Source organism: Suricata suricatta, chromosome 2 (assembly GCF_006229205.1).
Source record: "Suricata suricatta isolate VVHF042 chromosome 2, meerkat_22Aug2017_6uvM2_HiC, whole genome shotgun sequence".
In the NCBI taxonomy this organism is placed as follows: domain Eukaryota; kingdom Metazoa; phylum Chordata; class Mammalia; order Carnivora; family Herpestidae; genus Suricata; species Suricata suricatta.
The window spans coordinates 6,010,025-6,020,681 of record NC_043701.1 but is presented as its reverse complement, the minus strand read 5'-3'; the positions used below and the strand labels follow the sequence as shown (position 1 = coordinate 6,020,681).

The window sequence follows — 10,657 nt, the reverse complement described above, 5'->3', positions numbered from 1 at the left end:
ACAGGAGTGCTGATGCATAGGAGTACATGTACCCCAATGTTCATAGCAGCACTGTCAACAATAGTCAAGTCATGGAAAGAGCCTAAATGTCCATCACCTGATGAGTGGATCAAGAAGATGTGGTATATATACACAATGGAGTACCACATGGCGATGAGGAAGAATGAAATCTGGCCATTTGTAGCAAAGTGGATGGACCTCAAGGGTGTCATGCTAAGCGAAATAAGTCAGGCAGAGAAGGATAGATACTATATGTTTGCACTCATAGGTCTAACAGGAGAGCCCTGGCAGGGGACCATGGGGAGAGGAAGGGGGAAAGAGAGCGAGGGAGAGTGAGGGACACAGATCAAGGGAGACTACTGAATACTGAAAAGGAACCATGGACTGAAGGGGGAGGGGGATGGAGGGAGGGAGTTTTGGTCATGGTAGGGGCACTTATGGGGAGAAGCATTGGGTGTTATATGGAAACCAATTTGACAATAAACTATAAAAAATAAAATAAAATAAAAAATTAAAAACATAAAGTTAAATCTCAGCCAGTGACAATTTTTTTTTATTGTCAAGTTGGTTTCCATATAACACCCAGTGTTCATCCCAACCAATGCCCTGTTCCATGCCTATCACCCATTTCCCCTTCTCCCCTATCCCACATCAACCCTCAGTTTGTTCTCAGTATTTAAGAATCTCTCATGATTTTCCTCTCTCCCTCTCCTTAACTATTCTCTTCCTCTCCCCTTTCCCTATGTTTCTCTGTTAAGTTTCTCCTGTTCCACATATGAATGAAAACATATGGTATCTGTCCTTCTCTGCCTGACATATTTCACTTAGCATGATGCCCTCAAGTTCCATCCACATTGCTACGAATGGCCAGATTTCATTCTTTCTCATTGCCATGTAGTATTCCATCATATATATAAACCACATCTTCTTGATCCATTCATCAGGTGATGGACATTTAGGTTTCTTCCATGATTTGGATATTGTAGAAAGTGCTACTAAGAACATTGGGGTACATGTGCCCCTATGCATCAGCATTTCTGTATCCTTTGGGTAAATCCCCAGCAGTGTTATTGCTGGGTCATAGGGGAGTTCTCTTGTTAATATTTTGAGGAGCCTCCACACTGCGTTCCAGAGCGGTTGCACCAGTTTACATTCCCACCAGCAGTGTAGGAAGGTGCTCGTCTCTCCACACCCTTGCCAGCATCTGTAGTCTCCGAATTTGTTCATTTTAGCCACTCTGACCAGCGTGAGGTGGTATCTTAGTGTGGTTTTGATTTGTATTTTCCTGATGATGAGTGACATTGAGCATTGTTTCATGTGTCAGTTGGCCATCTAGATGTCCACTTTGGAGAAGTGTCTATTCATGCCTTCTGCCCATTTCTTCACTGGATTCATTGTTTTTCAGGTGTGGAGTTTGGTGAGTTTCTTATGCATTTTGGATACTAGCCCTTTATCCGATATGTCATTTGCAACTCCCTTTTCCCATTCTGTCGGCTGCCTATTAGTTTTGTTGATTGTTTCCTTTGCCGTGCAGAAGCTTTGTATCTTGATGAGGTCCCAGTAGTTCAGTTTTGCTTTTGATTCCCTTGCCTTTGGGGATGTGTTGAGTAGGAAATTGCTGCTGTTGAGGTCAAGGAGGCTGTTTCCTGCTTTCTCCTCTAGGGTTTTGATCGTTTCCTGTTTCACATTCAGGTCCTTCATTCCTTTTGAGTTGATTTTTGTGTACAGTATAAGAGAGTGGTCTATTTTCATTCTTCTGCATGTTGCTGTTCAGTTCTCCCAGTACCACCTGCTAAAGAGGCTGCAGTGACAAATATTTCATACAGATGTTATTCTCTGGCAGTAGAGTAATAATGTTAGAAATAAACAAAAAGATAGCAAGTCTCCCAAGACATTAATTTACTTATTATTATTTTTAATGTTTTATTTATTTTTGAGAGAGCACAAGTGGGGGAAGGGCTGAGAGAGAGGTAGACAGAGAATGCAAAGAGGGCTCTATGCTCATAAGGGAACCCAATGTGGGGCTTGAACTCATGAACTGTGAGATTATGAACTGAGCCAAAGTTGGATGCTCAACCAAATGAGCCATCCAGATAGCCCTCACTTTTAAATTTTTATAATCACTTCTCTTAATTTATGGATCAAAAAGAAATGGTTGAAATTAGAACATATTTAAAGTGGACCAACAAAAAGAGTGGAGATAACAACACTATGTAGACGTCCATTCTTCTAAAACTAAGCTTCAGGATGCCTGAGGAGCTCGCTCCGTTGGGCCTGCACTCTTGACTTCAGCTCAGGTCATGATCTCGCAGTTTGTGATTGGGATTCTCTCTCTCCTTTCTCCCTGTCCCTTTGTGATTTGTGCCTGTGCATGCATTCTCTCTTTCTCTCTCTCAAAATAAATACATACATACATACATACATACATGCATACAAACATACATAAAAACTAAGCTACAAATTCAATGCATTGACATTCTAGATTTCAATAGGATTTCCTAAAGAAAATGACAACAGGTTTTCAAAATTCTACAGGAGATTAAATAGCCAAGAATACCACGACAATTTTGAACAATAGCAAAATGTTCAGATCTGCTCCATCACGGAACAAAGCCTTATTTTAAAGTTATGTTTTTAGACCTATGAGTGCAAACATATGGTATCTGTCCTTCTCTGACTGACTTATTTTGCTTAGAATGACACCCTCGAGGTCCATCCACCTTACTACAAATGGCCACATTTCATTCTTTCTCACTGCCATGTAATACTCCATTGTATATATATACCACATCTTCTTGATCCATTCATCAGGTGATGGACATTTAGGCTGTTTCCATGATTTGGAATACTGAAAATGAACCAAGGGTTGAAGGGGGAGGGTGAAGGGGAAAAGAGGTGGTGGTCATGGAGGAGGGCACTTGTGGGGAAGAGCACTGTGTGTCATATGGAAACCAATTTGACAATAAACTATTTAAAAAAAATAAAAAAATATATACCACATCTTCTTGATCCATTCATCAGTTGATGGACATTTAGGCTTTCCATGATTTGGCTATTGTAGAAAGTGTCGCTATGAACATATATATATATACAATGCAGTACTATATGGCAATGAGAAAGAATGATATATGGCCATTTGTAGGAAAGTGGATGGACCTTGAGGGTGTCATGCTAAGCGAAATAAGTCAGTCAGAGAAGGATAGATACCATATGTTTGCGTTCATAGGTCTAACAGGAGAGACCTGGCAGGGGACCATGGGGAGAGGAAGGGGGAAAGAGAGTGGGGAAGAGTGAGGGACACAAATCAAGGGAGACTACTGAATACTGAAGACGAACCATGGACTGAAAGGGGATGGGGATGGAGGGAGGGGGTGATGGTCATGGTGGGGGGCACTTGTGGGGAGAAGCACTGGGTGTTATATGGAAACCAATTTGACAATAAACTATTATAAAAAATAAATAAAAAGCCAAAAAAATAAAAAAATAAAAAAAATAAAGTGATGCTTTTAGTAGGATAGCCTTAAGTCATTTAGGTTTTAGTAATTAAGACTTCCTGGTCCAGAAGGTGCCTGGGTGGCTCAGTTGGTTAAGTGTCCGACTTCAGCTCAGATCATGATCCCATTCTTCCTGAATTCAAGCCCTACATGGGGCTCTGTGCTGACAGCTCAGGGCCTGGAGCCTATATCAGATTCAGTGTCTCCCTCTCTGTCTCTGCAACTCCTCCTCTGCTTGTGCTCTGTCTTTCTCACAAACTAATAAACTTAAAAAAATAAAAAATAAAAAGAAGAGGGAGGAGGTGAGAACAGGAGCTCTCTACTTGGGTCTGCCTCTATCATTAAGAAAACAATAGCATTCCCAAAAGGCCCAGGCAAATGTTCCCTCAACTGTCATCAGGTATTTCTGGGTCACATGGCCTCCTCTGGTTGAAAGGAAGCTGGGAGAGAGAGTGCATTAGTTTCCTTTTACTCTTGTAACCAATTGACAGAAAGTTAGTTGCTAAAAACCCACCAAGTTATTATTTTAGAGCCGGGTGGTCAGAAGTCCTAAATCAAGGTGCTGGGCAGGATCCTTCTGGAGGAGGCTGTGTGGGAGAAGCCATTTTCTTGCCTTTTCCAGCTTCTAGAAGATGCCTGCATTCCCCTTGGCTGGTGGCCCCTTATCCATTTTCAAAACCATTCTTGCAGCATTTTCAAATCATTCTCACTCTCTGACCTCTGCTTCTGTCCTCCCATATCTTTTTTCTTCCCCTGACTTTCCTGCCTTCCTCTTGCAAGGCCCTCTTTTAGTGTGATTATATTGGATCCACCTGGATGATCCCAGATTACCTCTCTATCTCCAGAACCTTAATCCCATTGGGAAAGTCCCTTTTACCACGTAAAACAACACAGTGACAGATTACAGGGATTCGCACATGGACATCTGGGGAGGGGGCATTATTCTGTCAATCGCAGTGTCTATGGTTCCCCCAGTACGTATAATGGGTGATGAATATAGAGAAGGGGGTTGTTGGTTTAATCAACAGTGTTGGATTTTTTTTTTTAATGTTTATTTATTTTAAGAGAGAGAGAGAGAACTAGAGCGAATGAGCAGGGGAGGGGCAGAGAGAGAGAGAGAGAGAGAGAGAGAGAGAGAGGAGAGAATCCCAAGCAGACCCTGTGCTGTCCTCTCAGAGCCCCATGTGAGGCTCTATCCCATGAACCATGAGATTATGACCTGTGCTGAGATCAGAGTCAGACACTCAACTGACTGAACCACCCAGGTGCCCCTACAGTGTTGGGTATCTTACCAGTATGGATTTATTTCAGAGACAAGAGCACAGAGAAGATTGTGGGAAACGGGGTTTCTTATCCCAATCTAGTCCGAGTTGACTTCAGTAGCCCACACCCTTGGGGAAAAACCAAAAGGAATGCATTTTTCTTGCTGTTCCTCTGTCCAGGCTTGCATGGGTTGAACACTGATTTGTTGTTGTTTTTTGTCCCAGCAGCACCAACCAGAGCCTGTGCCAGGAGAGGGGACCAGAACCAGGCTGCCCTATGACGGAACTGAGGCTTCTCCTCTTAGGCAAAAGAGGTGCAGGAAAAAGTGCCACAGGAAACACTATTCTGGGCAAAGCTGCGTTTGTGTCCAAATTCAGTGACCACATGGTGACTAAAACATGCCAGAGAGAGAGTGGGGTCACAAAAGAGAGAAGGGTTGTGATCATAGACACCCCCGACCTTTTCTCCTCAATGTCTTGTTCCGAAGACAAGCAACGTAACATTGAACACTGCTTGGAGCTCTCTGCTCCCAGCCTCCACGTCCTGCTTCTGGTAATCCCCATCAGCTTTTATCAGGTCGAGGACATAGAGACAGTCAAGGGGATGCATGAGGTGTTTGGAGCTAATGCCAGGAGGTACATCATTGTGGTCTTCACTCGGAAGGATGAGTTGGAGAATTTCTCACTGCAAGATTGCATTGAAAGTCAGGCCTCCCTTAGGGAGTTGGTTGGAAATTATGGAGACCGATACTATGCTTTCAACAACAAGGCAAGTGAGGATGAGCGGGATGTCCAGGTGAGGGAGCTCCTCGGCATGGTCCAGCGTTTGGTGGATGAAAACGGAGGACCATTTATCGTGAACCTCAGAAATGAAGGCCACGGATGCCTGGTAAGAAATGCTTAAGGTCTCCAAGGATTTTTGTGGTTGGGGCTAGTGGGGTGAAGACAAGCACAGAGAAGTGAAATGTCACATTGGGTGGTGGAACCTAGGCTTTAGTTCGGAGGCGTTTTTCCAGGATCTGGAAAGATGAAGCACCAGATGGTAGGTTGCTTTGAGTATCATCTTTTAGACTTTGAACTTTATGGGCAAAGTCATGGATACATTTATGTTCTTACTTAAGTTTCTCCCTCACAGTTGTGGACACACAAATAGACCCCTTCTTCCCGTGGCTTCAATACAGCCATACCCTTTTTGGGTTTTCCCTCCTGCTCTTCCTGGTTCCTCCAGAGATGACTGAGTTCTCCTCACACAGCCTCTAAAAGTTGACATCTTCAGAGTGTGGTTCTAGGCTTTCCTCAGTCCTCTGCCTTCCAGCTTTGAGCTCCATCGTTCACTAACGGTTTCCAGACACGCTGCTCAAGTCCAGTCCTCTCCTCTGATTCCTGCTCCCTTATCCAGTTGCCATTTGATATCTCCCCTTGGCTCTTTTACAGGATCTCAGGCTTCTCAAGGCCGAAATTTTTGTTTTTCCCTCTGAGATCTATGAGACTTCAGTTTTCCTCTCCCCTGGGTAAGTGGTCAGAATGTTCACTGCGCTCCTTGAACCCAAACCCAGAGGTCAGTTTTGCTACTACTACTAGTCGATATTTGAGAAGTCATCAGGTCTGGTGTGATCAGTGTGCCTGGTATTCACGCACTTCTCTCCATCTCCACTGCCCCCATCTGGTCCAAGCCAGCCTCTGTTCTTGCCTGTACTGTTTTACAAACAACCTTCCCCTCATCCATTCTTGTGCCTTTACCCCTCAATCCATTTCCTACAGGACAGCCAAAGTGGTATTTTATTTAATTTCTAGACTGAATGGAAAATGTATTTGTAACGAAGGAGGATAAAAAAATTCAGGCTTTTATCTTTGAGGACCTCACACTCCTGTTTGAGTGACTCATGCATGAGACACGAAGCAGTTCCTGATTCAGCATAAGTAAGTGAATGTTGGTAAAGCGTAGTCTTTAAACACAAGTATCCATGGAGGTAAAGCAAGCAAAATTTCGATGTGGGGGCAGTTTTGGTCAGAGTGAATCTTCTGAGAACTGGTGAGCGTTGAGCCCAAACAGGATGGACATGAGAAGGAAGACAGTATTTATTGAGTCCCAGATCCACAGACTGACCAAATCTTTACACCCACTCAGTCAATGCACTGATGTTCTATAGACAGGACCCTGAGGCTCAGGAGAACTTGTCACTCTTTTATCTCCTAGGCCTGCCCTCCCTCTCTCTCTCCATAGCCTCTGTCTCTCCCCGCCCCCCCCCCAAGGCTCTTTGGAACAGGGATTCAGCAGAGGATAAGGGGCACAGAATGAGCTCTTTGCAGTGTATCCCAAACACAATCCTCTCTTGTTTAAAATGCTGCAGTGACTGTCCACTGATCTTCAGATCAAGTTTAGAATCTCTGACCTGAGCTGGTCCTTCACTCTTTAACTTGCTCTTCATTGTTGGTCCCACCAGCCTTCCCTGTGTGGTCCTTGACTTATACTCATGTGTGCTCTAGAGGTTCCAACGTCGGGTTTTCTCCACCTGGACACGTCCCCTCTCCCATCCCACCCCATTCCAGGTGTGCTTTTGTGTAACCATCTGCCTCTGCTCTAGCTTCCTTCCTCAGAGAGTCTTCCCTGAGGGTCGCTGGAATGAGCGCCTACAGCCCCCCTTTCCTCATGGCGCTCCTCCTCCTCATGGACATCAGCCAGTCCAGTGGTTGCTGTGTATATGCTTTCAATGACTGGCTCCCCACAGACTCCCTGAGGGACAGAAGTCCCTATCCGTTTTCTTGACCACAGTATCTTATTTTTCTGTCTTCCATAAAACAGAGATAATACTATGTATCTCAGGGATTTCTGTGAGGATTAAATGAAATGCTGACAAACTTATTTGCAAATACTTGAGATGCAAGCATTCAGTAATTATTTGCTTCCATTATTATTATTATTATTATTATTATTATTATTTAATTTTTTAATGTTTATTTTTGACAGAGAAAGGGAGAGAGAGAGAAACAGAGAGAGAGAGAGAGAGACAGAGAGAGAGAAAGATTGAGAGGTCACAAACAGGCAAGGGGCAGAGAAATAGAGACAGAATCAGAAGCTGGCTCCAAGCTGCCAGCACAGAGCCTGACACAGGGCTTGAACCCACGAACCACAAGATCATGACATGAGCCAAAGTCAGAAGCCCAACTGACTGAGCCAACCAAAGCTGCCATTATTGTTACTGTTATTATTATGGACGTGTTTAAAGTTCACATGAGTTAGGAGACATTAAGGACTTTAACAACCCGAGACTGAGCAAGATTTCCACTTTCAGGACTCTGTTACCAAGAAATGAAAACATTTGCATATATAAAGATCTATGTCTAGGGATATTTATTATCATTGCATCTTTTGAAATAGTAAATCCAGAAAAAAGCTTACGATCTGTCAATAAAAGAATCGTTTGGCTGGATCGGTAGAGCATGCGACTCGTCATCTCAGGGTTGTTAAATTCAAGACCCATGTTGGGTGTAGGTAGATGTTACTTAAAATAAAATCTTTAAAAAAGACAGGAATCATTACATGAGTATGGAATGTTCCTTATCCATGCTGTGAAGTAAATAGCATCTCATAGAAAAATGGGGTTGATTGATACGTGCTAATTTGTACAGATGTACAGGACATAGAATTAAGCAGATCATGGAGCAAAGAGCCTAGCAAATTCTCCCTGTGTGTTAATATATGCTGGTGTGTATTTGTATAAACTTAGAAAAACATAGAAGGATGCATGTGAATTAGAATTGTCTCCATTTGTCCACCTGGTTGGAGAAGGTTCCAATCTTCCTGGCTCTCAGGTCAGAAGAAGCATGATAATCATTGCTGAATGGAGAGGACCCAGGGAGGGAGATAGTAGAAAGTATCAATGGTTTGGGGTAAGGCCAGTTAAGAAAGCACAAGGAAAATTTCCTTGGATGGCATGGAAACTTAACAAAGATAGGGTTAAAATAAAGTCTTGGACATGTTTAAGAGTAGCAGATTCATCAGCATGGTGTATCATTTTTACCTTCTCTTTTGATTTCATGACAATTTAAATTTAGGGAGTGAGTCTAAGGCTTGGCCAGGCAAGGGGAAGGGAAAACCAATTGTGTGTTTGGCTTTCAATCCTCCGTTGTCTCCATTTGCCCACCTGGTTGGAGAAGGTTCCAATCTTCCTGGCCCTCAGGTCAGAAGAAGCATCATCTGTAGTGGGGACGCGGTGCAAGGAGAAGGCACCGGAGATGTCTGGGGAGCTTGACTCCCAATCTTCTCCCTTCCCGTGGTCTCTCAGATGCACATCGCAGACAGCACTGGGCTAGTTTCGTCTTCTGGGGAGTCCAGAAGCTTTTCCTAAGCCTCTGGATTTTCTCCAGGAACAGAAAAAACTCTGGAAGACCTTCAAAGAGATTGCCATTAGTATTGGGGACCGGGGAGAAGGAAAGTTGCAGCTTCAGGATCAATGTCTTGGTTAGGTGCATTTATGGGACTCCCCTGAGTCAGAAAAAGACTCATTTTCATATTTCTGGGAAGCCTGTTGTGGCAGCAACAATGGAGTTTCAGGATTGACTGTCATTATGGGCGGGTCTACAGAAGCCAACAAGGAATATGACCGTGGCTTTGATTTGACAGCATCCCAATCATCAAATACTCTGAATTATATACTTGTGTCTCCATTTTTTTTTTTACATTGTGAAAAGATGAGATTTTGGGTCTCTGTGCATCATTTCCCCCTTTATTTCCTAGGATCCTGTGAATGAAGCCACATCTCAGAAGGGAGACAATCCACATGGTAAGATGATCCTTAAAAATGTTAAGTTCAGGGGCAGCTGGGTGGTGCGTTGGCTGCCCAACTCTTGATTTTGACTCAGATCGTGATCTCACAGTTTGTGAGTTTGAGCCTGGCATCAGGCTTTGTGGTGACAATATGGATCCTGTTTGGGATTTTTCCCCTGTCTCTGTCCCTCCCCTTCCCATGCTGTGTCTCTCAAAATACATAAATAAATTAAAAACTTAAAAATTAAAAAAATGTTAAGCTCGTATCTGTATTCTTTTGAATGCATTACATGTCAAAATGAAGTGGAAAAAATTAGATAAGGAGGAACAAAGATGCGGTCTAGAGACCTTGCTCATACTCTGTCCCCCAGGAAACTCTTAACACTTGGGAGTAGGTACAGTAGCAGCAAAGGTCATGGACATGGAGTGGGTGTCCCTGGCCTTCTCTGAAATGTGATGGAGCTGGGCTTGTCTTTCGTGGCTTCTTTCCTGACTCAGCCTTGGCTTCCTGGCCTCCTTTTAGGACTATGCAATGTTGACTCCTACTGGAAAAGCAGAAATGACCTTCATAGAGAACACTAATTTATAGAATTTCGTGATGGAGCTCAGTATCCATGTAATGATTACTGTTAATGATCCATCCTGAATACAGGACAAGTCAGGATGTATGGATCTACCTCATTCTGTTTAGTAGATGCAGTTTTGTCCCCACTAAGGGCATACATGCCTAATTCCTTCCTTCCTCCCTTACTTTCTTTCTTTCTTATTTATTAAATATTATTACTATTTAAAATCACACTCTTGTAAAACACTTTAAATTTATTTACTTTATTTTGAGAGAGAGAGTGGGAGAGCACAGAAAAGGCAGAGAGAGGGAGAGAATATCAAGCAGTCTCTGCACAGATGCCAAATGACAATCCACACAGTCAGGGCCCAGGATGCCTCAGACTCTGAATATGCCTCGTATTGCCGACTCTGCCCTTGACTCAGTGTGGAGGTCTGGTGTTGACCTTGGATCCAGGAGAAGTGGTGGGGACAGGGCACGTGTGCAGAGACAGTTTTGTGGCACAAGTTTCTACAGTCATGTATTGAGGTAGAATTAATGTAGAGTGAAATGCACAGACTTTAAGGGT

At 43.4% G+C, this 10,657-nt stretch overlaps 1 protein-coding gene across 2 annotated transcripts in view; it reads left to right on the top strand.

Annotated features, from left to right (window-relative positions):
• The window catches only part of LOC115277424 (GTPase IMAP family member 8-like), a 22,085-nt gene that overhangs the window by 3,585 nt on the left and 7,843 nt on the right, over positions 1-10,657 (top strand). The window contains exons 2-3 of one of the 2 annotated variants that reach the window (XM_029921577.1): positions 4,982-5,645; positions 9,495-9,540. In XM_029921577.1, the coding sequence (XP_029777437.1) occupies positions 4,982-5,645; positions 9,495-9,540 (710 nt within the window). The remainder of the gene's footprint in view (positions 1-4,981; positions 5,646-9,494; positions 9,541-10,657) is intronic. The other variant, XM_029921579.1, reaches the window with a different exon arrangement.